At 42.4% G+C, this 13,239-nt stretch overlaps 1 protein-coding gene across 4 annotated transcripts in view; it reads left to right on the forward strand.

The window, feature by feature from the left end:
- akt3a (v-akt murine thymoma viral oncogene homolog 3a) overlaps nucleotides 1–13,239 on the forward strand; it is a 50,248-nt gene that overhangs the window by 2,409 nt on the left and 34,600 nt on the right. For 3 of the 4 annotated variants that reach the window (XR_002275307.1, XM_020604686.1, XM_020604677.1), the window contains exon 2: nucleotides 2,258–2,659. The exons of the other annotated variant lie outside the window; for it this stretch is intronic. Coding sequence is in view for 2 of the 3 variants with exons in the window: in XM_020604686.1 (XP_020460342.1) it covers nucleotides 2,614–2,659 (46 nt within the window). In the remaining variant the exon portion in view is untranslated. The remainder of the gene's footprint in view (nucleotides 1–2,257; nucleotides 2,660–13,239) is intronic. 4 annotated transcript variants of the gene reach the window in all.

Raw genomic sequence — 13,239 nt, forward strand, 5'->3', positions numbered from 1 at the left:
TGCTGAAGGCTGGCCTGCCTTGTAGGAGGAGGATGTGCACTCACAGCTGCTGATGCCAGCTAGGGTTTGTCTGAGGCCACAGTTTGAGGTGAGGAGAGGTTAAGTGAGGTGAGGCGTGCCTTCCTGACAGGAACACGCTGTCTTTTTCCAACACTATCTATGAATATTACCACTTGGAGAGTGGTTGGAACTTCTTAGTCTAAAACATTGTGGTTTCATTGATTCATTTCTTGTCATGGAAGTAAAGTCCCATCTATTTTTTCCCACAGATAATGTTATGTGACTCATATTGGGAGCAGTTCTACGGCTTTGATTGGCACGAAACACTCCCAGTTAAATCATCAGAAGAAAAGATTACTGCATTAGGATTTTTTTTTTTTTGACTTAAGAAGCGGAAGGTACAGGGTTGTATAGATAAAAACTTAGAGGTTGGTGTTTACTATGAATCCCAGGATGCCTGCTGGCAGGGAGCATTGAGTCAACAAGCTTAAAATCTGCTAACTGTGGGCAAAAACAATAATGGTGTTGAGATAATGGAAAACACAATTTGCAGCTTGAAACAATTCACTTTTAAAACCTGGGTAAATGGCAACAGGTGGCCAAGGCTCATGGGTATTTTGACCTGTGCACCATGTCAGAATTAGAGAAATGTGATCTCTGTTTTCAGACTGAAATAATCAGAACTGATGGCCACTGATAAACCTGCTGGATCGTTATGTTAACCGGGTGTGTCTTACGTTTCTGTGTTCAGTAAGATTGAGGATATCATTCGAAGAAAAACTGGAATGGGAATGCAGAATAGAGGGAAAATACTTCCTGAACCACTGGACCCCACAGTTTGCATCTCTATTACCTTGCAGTGTTGCTTGATGCATCTTGACTATTTAATGGTGGGGTATCTGACTGTCTGGTCCCTGCCTTCTCCTTCCATTATTCTCTGTCTCTTTCTCTGAATGTCTTTCTCTATTTCCTGTGATTCCTTCTCACTGTCTCCCCTGCCGTTTTGTTTTCTTTGTTGTTCCCTGTGGCATTAAATATTGTGAAATAAAGGTGGCCTGGCAGGTGTTTCCCTGTCTTTGTTGGTTCACCATGTCTCCATAACAACCACCCTTGTGACAAGGGGTTGCCACTGTATGGACATTCTGCTCCCCTCCTCTCCTCCACTAAGTGCAATCAAGGACATGCTAGTTATAAGGCTACATGTAGGTATCATTTGAATCTTTTTCTAAATCATAGCTAATAGAATATTCAAGTATTGTTATCTGCACCTTAATATTTTGCTTGTCCGGCACATAACAAGAAGCAGGAAACGACGAATGCTTATCTTTATATCTAATTGTAACAAATAGCATAAATACAGTCCAGCACTGGTCTGCATTTGTTCGTCTGGTTATTGGCCACTGCTCTGCTGCCTCAACGTAAAAAAAAATCTCTGTGCCACCTACTGCGTTATGTGTGTTTGCATGCACATGTCTGTTCCAGCCTTCGTTATGACGCTGCAGTCCTTCCAAGTGTCTGCAGCAGTGTAGACAGTATCTGATCTGAATACTAATTTCCAGCTAGATAACTGTGACTGCTAGCCTAGCCCCTGTAGTGCTGATCTTCATTCAAGCTGAGCAGCGTAGTGTTGTTGCATGTTGTGTAATATAGTGTAGTAGGGTGCATTTGAGGTGAACACGGCAGCTATGCAGAGAGAGAGGGGAGCAAGAGTGGGAGTGAGATGACGGAGAGGTGCAGGAAAGATCGTGTGAGAGCATCCCTAACTGCTGTTGATACTATTTATAGCCAAGCCCTGCTCCACAGTCCTGAGATGCTCTCCCACCCCCCACAGACCGACAGACAGACTTGTGAACCTACACACACATTAACAAAATAATTTGGCATGCTGAAATATGGCGAAGACAGGATGGTAGACTGGCTGCTGCACAAAGTGCAACCTGCTCACCACAACAAATAAGATCCATGAATGAATCAGAGGTAGAACTATGGGACATTTGTTTGGTAATCAAGGTCAGTTTTTGCTTCATCAAGAGCTCTGCAATAATTCATCCTGTTTACCAGTGAGAGTGTTAGCAATAGAAAGAGGAACTGGGTGTAGGGTGGGGGGAGAGTGGAGGGAGCATTTGTCCTCACAATAACTAGTTGTTTGTCTTGTCAGACTGTTTGAAAGAGCCTTGGAGGGGAAGAGAGGGAGCAGCAGAGGAGGACAAAAACAAACCCATGCCTTCTTTTTTCTCCTCCATTCACTTCCTTCCAGGCTGACTCATTGCTGGTGAGGCGGAAGGTCTGGAGCGGGCAAGAGAGAGGTGGAGGAGGAGGGGGAAGAAAAAGAAGACGGGAGCGAGGCAGAGAGATAAGCCACAACAGGAAGCAAAACGACACACGTACACATACCGCATTTGTGTGCGTGTGTGTGTCTGAGAGAGAGACTGCTCGAACAAGAGGGTGAACGAGAGAGGAAGGGAGGGAGAGTGACGCGGAGGCTGGGAGAGCCGGCCACCCCCCTCCTCCTCCTCTCCCTCTCTTTCTCTTCTCTCCTCCTCTCCTCCCCTCCTCCCTCTCTCTCTCTGTGGAGCAGGCGTGTAGCGGCATCAGACTCGGCGTGAAGGAACCATGAGCGATGTCACCATCGTTAGAGAGGGATGGCTCCAGAAACGGGGTAAGTACATCCAGTAAATCTCTCCTTCTACTCCCTTCCTCTCTGCCTCTGTCTTCTCTCCCCTTCTTCTCTGCCTCTTGTCTAGACTGAGGGCCTGGCCGTGCCTGTCCACATGTGCCGGTGGGAGGATGTGAGTGTTTGCGACTGTGTGTGTGTGTGTGTGTATATGATCACATGGATGTCTGATTATCTAGTGTCCAAGTGTATATGTGTGTGTTTGCCCCCACAAGGATGTGTCTCTTTATTATAAGCTTGTCAGGCTGTTTATTTGCTAAGCCTCTATGTACTTCAGTCAGGTTGTGTCTGAAAAAGAGTGTGTACATATGTATGTACATATATTTATGTGTGTGTGTGCAGTTAATAACATCTCCCAGGCTGGTAGTTACACTGCTGGTGCACAGTGTTCTGTCAGGCCAGTGTGTCTATTAGTCTGTGAAATCAAGTTAGCTCTGTTTCTCTGATGTATTATTTAATGTAGCGGTGTCGTAAGTGTGTAGAAAATCCTGAGTGGTGTCCCAGAGTCATATGACATGGCCTTGAGGGGGGTGGTTGGGGTGGAGTTGAGGGGGACACTGACAACACATCCTGTTTACAGCCAAATGAATGAGAAATGGCAAATAAATCTTATAGTTGAGGAGCACGTAGCAGAGATAGGTGAAAAGTAATTTGTACCAGGGCTGCACTGAACCAGGAGCAGTCAGAAGTGATATACAGTACTGTAGCTCTGTCATGATTGCATTGCCAACTGTAAGGCACTTTAGGACATTGTATATTTTTGTCTAACAAATAACAACTTCTTGGGGTCGTGTGTCTGCTGGTGCTGATTCCTCAGGGCACAAGTGTATGTGTATTTGAATGTGTGAAGGAGAGTCTCAGGCATAGAACAAGGGGAATTTCCATGCTTTTAGGCCAATGAGCATCATCCCCCTGACTCTGTGATTGTGTCTAGGAATGTGTAACACAAACTGTTGAACAGGAAGTGACATGGATACATAACAGACAACGGGCTTCTGGGTAATGTAGGCTAGCACTATGGAACCGCAGGAGAGCATGTTGGATACCTGAGTGCTCCATATTACATGTAGAGTATGCGTTCTCTCACTGTGTCACAGACACGTATACAAGCACGGTACCCACTGCTGAAGTAGAGTGGAGGGTCTTTGTCTGTACCAGCATGTGAGTGATCGTCAGACAGTCGTCTGTGCATATTAAGAGGAGCACATCGCCCCCAGTCACGACGCAACGCTACCAGTGTTCGTCAGTGTGTCAGAGAGATAGCGATAGAGGTTGTAGGGGGAAGGGGGGTGTTTGTGTTCAGAATATGAATGTTTGTCTGCATCATATGCTAAATCTTTGTGTGTGTGTGTGTGTGTGGAGAGGAGCAGGGTCAGGGTGCTGACTCACTGTCCAGGTCGTGATACAGCAAAGACTGCAGTCTTAGTCATAAGACACCTTTTCACTGAAATGAAACCGTGAGAGAGATCGAGAAAGGTGGTGAAACTTCAACACGCACACATAGGGAAAACCTTTGTACTAAAAAGAATACATTTGTGTTTTGACAGTTTGGAAGGCCCTGCGCTTTCTCTTCTACCAATTAATGCACATTGTGTTTTGTTTTCAATTGAGCAACATGAAGCGATGACACAAAAAGAGAGGCTAAATCTTCCACTGACTGGGTGGAAGATTAGAAAAGACTGGTGAAATAAATGTGAAGAGAACAGAGAAAAATAGTGTAATAGATCTTTGTATGAAAGAGAGATGTGCATGCGCCTCTTAAATCCTTCTGAGGCTTCAATTTAAATCAGTCATGAACACATTTTGTAAAACGAGTCAGTGTCACAGCCATTACCTAAGTAACTGCTGAGTTCTTGTGTTGTGTGCCTGTTGAATCAGACTCTTCATGTTAGTAATTAGTTGAGTCAGGGTAATACGTTTTCTCCATTCTTGTTTATGTCCCCAGGTGAATGCTTGCTAAAACAGGTTGTGTTTTGGTAATTTTATAATTATTCAATTTATGTTAGATGAATTTTCTTCGGGCAGTTCTGGTCTTCGACAGCTGTTAAGTATATGCCTCCAGTATGGTGTAGTGTTGTTGCCAAAAAGTTATTTAACAGTAATTAGATGTAAAGATGATGGGAAATGTGTATTTTCCTATTTCTACTTACGCAGAGGTTTTTCTTCAAATAAGCAACGAGGTCAGATATCTTGGTCATAATTTTATAGACTTAATCCTAAACAGAGATTTATATGGACATTGTCATAAATATAACTGCCAGGGCAACACACTTAATAAATTTAGCAAGTGCTCAGCTGCCCGCCCCTGTGCAGTGTCCAGCTCATGCATATGCATATAAAAGAGCTGCATGCAGAGACCTTTGATTGTGCAGAGGTTTTATAGTGCTGGTCATATGTTCTTTAGAATAAACATGTGAGGAAGCGAAGTGCGTTTCCCATTCATACTGTAACACAAAGTACTGCTGATGGCTTCTTGCTCTTGCACTCTCATTAAATAAAAGAAAAAAATCAAATCAATTTATGTACGAGCATAGGGATGCACACCTCTCTGTGTATTTTATGACAGGCCTCTGTATGTTTTGTGAGTGTGTAGCTTTAGTTTGACAAGCCACAAACCCTTAGAATAATTTGATCAGACTGACAGATGTGTACAGCACACTGCCTCACACACTCATACATAGTAAACACTGATCAACTTACACAAATCAGCGGATACTGATTGCTGGGAGTGGTATGTTTGTGCCTATTCCTCAGTCAACATGTCCAAAATGCACTGGCTTCAGGAGTGTCACGCTGTCAACAGGAAACATTTGTACATAATGGAAAGAAGAAGGAAGGAATAAAGAATTTCCTCTTTGGCTTGCTAATATGAAATGTTCTGTAGCAATAACACATTTTACAGTGTAACCTTAAGTTCTTTCCTTTGTTTCTGTTTCGCCATCCAGTCAGCCCATCTAACAAAGCAGAGTGCTTCAAGTATATAGATGATACAGATGAGTATTTAAAGCAATAAAATGTGTGTATATATCAGAAGCATACAAGCAAACATCTCTGCTTTTTATGTATGATCTCAAAGTCTGCTCCTCAACAGCAGCTAATCAGCTCAGGCTCGTCACCTCTTCAGAGTACAGCACAGCGTGTCCTCAGATGACCGAGCCTTTCACTGCTCACTTGCTGACTACCATGGCGATGATTTCCTTCCTCTCATTAAATCAGAGAGGAGAGTGCATTCAACTGCATCGTTTCTGTATCTTTGGAAATAAGGAGCAGTGGATAAATACCAGAATCTGTGACACAGTCGGTTATAAAGGCAGCAGACTTGCGAACCACATTTTTAAACGTTAATTGGAAAAGTGTTGTTCTGTTCTTAATGATAAGGACAAAATTATTCAGAAGATAATTTGAATAAAAGATGTTAGAAAATCTGGTGAGATGCAAGCTACGGTACAGGTGTAGCCTTGGAAGGACATTATGTTACATGTTTGAACATCAAATGTCGCTCACTTTTCAGACGCCAGACATTCGATGGCTGCTTTATTGCTCTTTAAAAATCTGAATCTGAAGTGAACTTCATTTTCACCCAGGCCCCAGGTTTACCTTCTGTCAGCCCATGTGAGGTCACAGAGGTCACAGTCTGCCAGTGTAGTCGAGGATACTGTTTCCTCCACCAGCATCAGCCCACACAGCAGTCAGCACAACAGATGGCCAAGAGGGAGGAGAGTAGGAGAAACACTGAAAGAGACGCAGGGAGAACACAACACATCATCTTTTTTTGATACTCTCTGTCCCACAGAAGTGTTTCTCTGCAAACGTACTAATCAGATGAGATACAGCTGTGTCAAAGTAGAGTGAGTCTTATTACTGACTTATTTTTGAAATGGTATATAAGATCAGTGATTCTTTGTCCTCAAGTACTGTAGGCTTTCAAACTTAAGATGGAGTCAAATGGATGTAATGTAGAATCAAGCTTTTTAGATTTATCGTGCATCTTAAGTAAGTAAGTTAAGGGAAGAAATTAAAGAAAGATGTTACCAAGTATACATGGTGGAGTCACAAAGCTTTGATAATGGGTTGTCGTTATAGTTTACTGTAGTAGCTCAAAGAAAGGTTTCAAATATGTTTGAGTTCTAAAGCCTTGTTGGTCTGGTGTTATAACCAAGTGTAAAGCTGCCATGATGCTTCTATGTAACATATTCAAATTTCACCACCATTTTCCATCACACAAGGTCATCTAGTAATATTAGAATCAGCATAGTTGGAAGAAATGTTTTTCCCTTTCTGGAGACTTGCAGTGAAAGTTATACTTTGATAACATTTTGGGAAAAAATTCAGGGGTTTATGGTGTGATATACCGGTGTGATTTTTGTATTGGACATGATGCAGTATTAAAATACATTGCTACAGTCCACACATTGAGTGAAATTAGCTAATTACGTGTAGTACATATATTCTGATTACAGTATGGTTTCCTTCACCGTGGAGACAGTCATGAAGTGGCTCCATTAGATATTCATTGTCTGCCTTTCTTAAAATGCATTTGTTGTTTAATGCATCTTTCCATAATCATATTGAGCTGAAATGTATTCTCCATCTCTGCAACCTAATCCCTTTGGAAACTGTACAGTATGTGCTATTCTCTATATGTTGGACTGCTGTGGGGTTCACTGGGTGCAGTGCAGTTAGGCAGCCATCTTGGCTGAGTGAGTTCATTGAGTTCAGTGTTGCTGGAGGCTGGCTGGCTATCTGGATCAGGTGGCAGTGCCAGATCTCTGATATCAATCACCAGCCGCTGCTGCTGCTCCCGCCACCGTCTTCTTTGCTCCTCTCCTCCTCCTCCTCCTCCTCCTCTGTCCTGCCTCTACTGTAGAGCCTGTCAACACAACTCACTCCTTTTAATGCAATTCACACTTTCGCTGTCTGTGTATTTCCCTGTACTCTGCTTTCTATTCCCTCTGTTTCTCAAACTCACATGTGTATACAGGGCAGTAGCAGACAAGCAGACAGCGCAGGCTTTGTTCTGAATGGCATCCTCTTGCACATCCGGAGGAAGTGTACGCTTCAGTGTGGCTTTACAAACTGTCTCCATTGTCCTAAGAATGACTCATTCTACATTGCAGAGAATGGCAGTCAGCCAGGCAGTCAGACAGACCGACAGCACAGCGCAAACAGACAGACTAGTCTGCAGAGCTTTCAGACAGACAGCAAAGGAAAGACAGAGAGACAAATAGTTTGTGACAGATACAGCCAGTTAAGAACTGAGGTAGACAACTTCCCAGTGCAGGAGATAACCTGCAAGTAGCTGGTGTAGACACTGACTGAAAGACAGATGGGTAACATTCATAGACAGCAGAGTGTGTCACATTTGCATTCAACTATATGATTTGTCCTGCAAAGTTACAGTATTCACACAACTTTAGGTTACAGATGTCATTTTCTGGTATTAGGTGTGGTTACTGGCAGAAAGTCTGCTCTATGCACTGCAGGATGTGATGAATTAAAAACCTAAAGTATGAGCATGGTACAATGCTAAACAGCAAAGAGCAGCATCTCTATTTAAAAAAAAAAAAAAAAAAAAGAGCTAGACTATTTTTTTTTAGTTTCTGCTCCTGCTTCACAGAATGGCTTTTGATAACCAAGCAAAGAAGGGGCGTGAGGGAAGACTGCTAACTGTGCTAACATTACTACATCAACACTCTGCATATGTTTGTCCAATACAGGAGGTGTGTGCTCTTTTGATTATTGCAGGTTGTTTAGAAAATTAGAATACAATGAGAAAATTCTGGATCCAATAACGTGAAGCTATGCAACTCTCTGTCAGTCAGTGCTAAGTGGTAGGAAGCATCTTTATAAAGCCCATGCAAACAGAGAGATGGATTAATGGGTGGGTGAGTGAATGAACTAATGTAGAGTGAGGCAGTCTAGGATAAAATGAATGAATGGGTCAGGGAAGGAAGTGCTGATCACTGCAGACGTAAAACTTGGATAGAGGAAGAGAGAAGGGATGAAAGGGGAAGAGGCTGGGTAATGGGATTAGTTTGTAACTTGGGCTCGTTGAAATGCTGACCTTTAAAATGTCTTCAGTCTGTACGCATGCATGCACACAACTACACTTTTCTGGATTATTATTATTATTTGACATTCTCTCACTGTAAAAAGCAATGTCAAAATCCAAAACTTTAAATTTCCGTTTCCACTATTGTTTCATTGAAGCATATTTACACATCACAAGCAGAGTCTGGACCAAACATGCATCTTGTGTACTGCTGGTAATAATTAATACAATAGCAGAGGATAATGTTATTTCTCTAAGTAGCAAAGTTATGATGCATCCCATTTTAGGAGATAAACTACTATATTAAAAAGCACAGTTTAATTTAAGCTTATTGGACTTTTTGATGGTTGTAACCCAAATACAACAATAAACAGATTTAGTATGGATTTCTACAGTTAAATTGTTTCATTACCTATTTCCCAGTTGTTTTTTTTAACTGGTTTCGATCCACCACAATTTCATAGACAATTATTAAGCTAGATATTACTATTTTCCTACTGATCCATTGGCTGCAGCAGCTGAAGGTTGAAGTTTAAACTGAAAATAGATTCTGTGTTTAAGTGTTCTAAAACAGAGATTAGACCAAAGGGTTGGTGTGTAACTCGCATCTTGAGGTATTGTGGGCTGGTTGGAGTAGGCTTTGGGCTGATTAGAGGAGGCAGGTTAGAGTGGGGAATGTTTTGGTTTATTTAGGACAGCAGCTTAATGTCTAGTGGCTAACAGCTAGTCTTAAGTTTTGGCTGCAACAATGCCCTTCACCTCGCAGCCAACACGTACAAAGATTCTACAGTAAGAGTGAGTTGGGTACAGTGGTTTTTGGACCGGGGCGGTAGCACCATCCTGAAATGGTGGGCAGTGGTCTACATCAGGTTGCCAAGGGCAACTGGACAGCCATTGTTACTCTGAAACATCAGTTACATCCTTGATGCATTTTCTCCTCCTCACTCTGCTACTGCAACACAAAACATCAGTGTTGCTTCATTTGTAGAACAGAGCATCAGTTCTAGAGAGCGATCTCTGCTGCAGAGGCTTATGTTGGCAGCAGCATTTTGAGGCTACTGCAAGCACTTGTGATTTTATTTAGTGTTTCTGAATTGATTGGTTTGCCAGATAAGGCACAGCAATCACTAATGTAACACAGAGCCACTTACTCAAGCGAACAGTTGTACCATGTTGAGGAAAAGTGAGTAGAGATTTGGGAATCATTATAAGCACTGTTATTCAGTTTGTACTGTATAATTTGAAACCATTTCACATTTCTTGACACTTGACTCATTGCCTTACTGCAAGTTAATGTAAACATAAAATAAATTTAATGTTATAAATTACTCATAACATATCCAATTGAAACATCACATTAATCCATCCTGTAAATGCATGTTATTATTATTATTATTACTACTGCGTGGTTTACGCAAGCAATGTCACAGATTAGCAGTAACTTGAAATTGCCGATTTTTTTGAATGTAGTTGAATGACTGTTTAATACTGTATTTCAGCTAATATATAGTGCAATTGCAACCATGATATTAGTTTCACCCAGAAAAGCTGGTAGGTGTGGCTGTTGTAGTAATTTATGTTTGTGAGTACCGCTCTGGCATTCACTTGTGATGTAAAGACACAGTAAAAGCTTGTTTTCTGTGACAACCGGTTAAAACATCTGGTCATTTAAACACATGGGTAAATAAATGGCTACTATGGGCTGCCTTTGGTGGTTTAGTTTGATTGTGTTCCCTTTATGTCTTACTTGATAGTTGTGCTGCATGCTGATGTGACAATGATCAGGTTAAAGGGACAGTCAGACTATTTATAGCTTCTCACCTCTAATCTGTCTGACATGATTTAACGAAGCTGCAGCCTGGTGTTCTACACAGACAGACCAAACAAAAGCATGTAATCGTGTTACATGCTTTTTTCTGTTTGTGTACATGTGTGCTATGCATGCACATCTTTTGTGTGTATGCACACAAATGGAGAGGAAGAAGAGACAAAACAGTGCAAGAATTTTTTTTTAATCTACCCTCAGCCTCTTCTGTCTCTGACTGCCAATTTCCAGTCATTAATTAGCTGTACATGATAAAATTACCTGTTTCCAATCCGACATAAGTGTGGAGCAGTGGACAGCAGTGGTAATCATGTCAGCGAGGCTTGGCTCGGTGTTCTGAGGGGGCTAAATGTCCCCCATATGGTCCACTGGCTGGGGCCTGCTCCTCACCAAGCTCTCATTAAACTAGTGCTTAATATACCAAGGTAAAGAGGGACACACACACACATGCACGAATGAAAACACTCAGCTGTCAAGACATCTGACAAGGGATTGGACACAAAGGGACGGGAGGACAAGGAGGTGGTGTTTGTTTCTGTTTGTGTGTGTGTGTGTGTGTGTATGCGTGCGTGTCGAGAGGCTGACGCTGTACAATTGTTGACTTGCCATCTGTCATCAAGAAAAGAGTTCTATCTATTTGTGTGTGTGTGTGTGTGTGTGTGTGTGTGTGTGTACAGAGGAAAGATGAGATGCTAAAGAAGAAAGAAACAGTGAGTGAGGTGCAGATGTCTCACAGCATAGCGGCTGGAACATGAGGTTCAGTGGTAGACTGCTGTATGAGAAGAGGTGGAGGGGGAGAACAGAGAAGAAAACCGGACGAACATCTGCCATTTTCAGATATTGCTCTGTGGTTTGAGTGTCTCTATACAAAGCCTGGGTTTGAAAGCCCTGGGACATGGACTGCTTATTAAATAGTTCAGAGAGCAGCAGTATTATTGAGAGTTTTACATATATTCTTGAGTATATTTTAACAATAATGCTGAACCTTTTTATTTAATTTATTTATTTGCATCTACTGTATAACTGGGGGGGCGATGGTGTGGTCTCCCAACCAGAAGGTTTGAATCTTGGTGCCTGCAGTCCACATGTCGACACAGGCAAGACACTGAACCCTCCAAGTTGCCCGTGCCCACAGAGCGGCCCGGGACCCTCAGTTCCAAACAAAATTTTGTTGTACGTGTTACAATGACAATAAAATAAAGCTTCTTCTTCTTCTCTAACTACTTATAATGACGATGGGGCCAAAATTCTGCAGTGAAAAACCATCTTGGAAAATTAGGAGAAAATAACATTTTGAAATGTGTCAGAGCCTCAAGTGTCTGATGCCGGTCAGCTGAGATGTTGTCAAAACCAGTCTCTTAGACATTACAGCACGACAAACATCAGCTCTCAGAGTAAGAGAAAAGTGCTTGTGTGACACGGACTGGCATGTAGAGCCGTCTGCCACCTCTGAGTGTGACAGACAGGCAGACACAAATTGAAGTTAATCGTGATTTTGTTCATTCATACTCTGCAGTGGTTCATGAAGTATCATTGACTAATCGCAAGCAAACAGCATCTTGTAAACAAAAGTCACATGGGCTTACAAGGAGCTCTTTTATTTGACAGTGTTTTGGTAAACTGTCTTCATGAGACATCAGGGATTTTAGCAGCAGTTGAGCCAAACGAATGATTAGTCTGTGTACCTCAGGCATAACTTGTGTTTCCACTGGACGGTTCCTGGTACTTTTTGTTCCCAGGAACTATCGTCCAAGAACATTCCCTGTGGTAAAGGTTTCTCTATCACATTGTGGTTTGGATTTACGCCCTGGGAAGATTAAACAAGTCCACAGTCATATCAAAACCATGACAGTTGGCAGCGGGATGTTAAGATTGCCACATGTAAAATGCTGCGCGGTATTTGTCCAATCCGTGATGTTTAACACTACATTGCCCCAATATTTCTTTTACTTTAGAAAGTACTATCAGTGGAAAAGCAGGTGGAGGAACTAAGTTTTGCAAAAGGTTCCTGTTCCCCATGGAAAGCTCCTTTAGTGAAAACCAGCTTTGGTTACGCATAATGAAGAACGAGGGATTGTGAGGGAATCAGGCAATGCTATGCTTTACAAACATGATCACTTGCAGCCTATCACATGTCATCTTATATCCATAAAACTGGATATAACCATGTGTTGTACCTCTGTTCCAAACAAAGCTTACTCAAACAGAGGTGTAACCCTGTGGTTACTTGTTAGCATTGCTTTCATCTGCCTACATAAATAAAAGTTAACAAGTAAATGATCACGTGTTTGAGTTAATTCGCTCCAGAGGGACCTTGATGGACAGATGGGCATACACTGGGGCAGGTGGAGGGAAAGACAGACAGGTAGCCAGGCAGGACAGAGGGCAGCAGTTAGTGAGGTGGAGAGCACTTAACTGTCAGCCCTTCAGCGCCACACATGAATGTATCCTTTACAACGAGCCATGGCTGGGCTGGTGTGTGCATGTGGGTGCCTGTGTGTAGGTGTTTGCAAGGGGGGGTGCACTTGACAGTACTTGTGAGCATATGTATAGGTTTACATGCAGACAGGGAGACATACAGCACAATGCTTTCTGCTGCTCTGGGTGTGTGTGTGTGGTGGTGGGGGGGCTGGCTTACGTTGTAACACCAGCTGCCTCCCACAGCCCCAGCCCATCATTTCTGAATTA

This window comes from Monopterus albus, unplaced genomic scaffold (assembly GCF_001952655.1).
Source record: "Monopterus albus unplaced genomic scaffold, M_albus_1.0 scaffold3.1, whole genome shotgun sequence".
NCBI classification, from domain to species: Eukaryota; Metazoa; Chordata; class Actinopteri; order Synbranchiformes; family Synbranchidae; genus Monopterus; species Monopterus albus.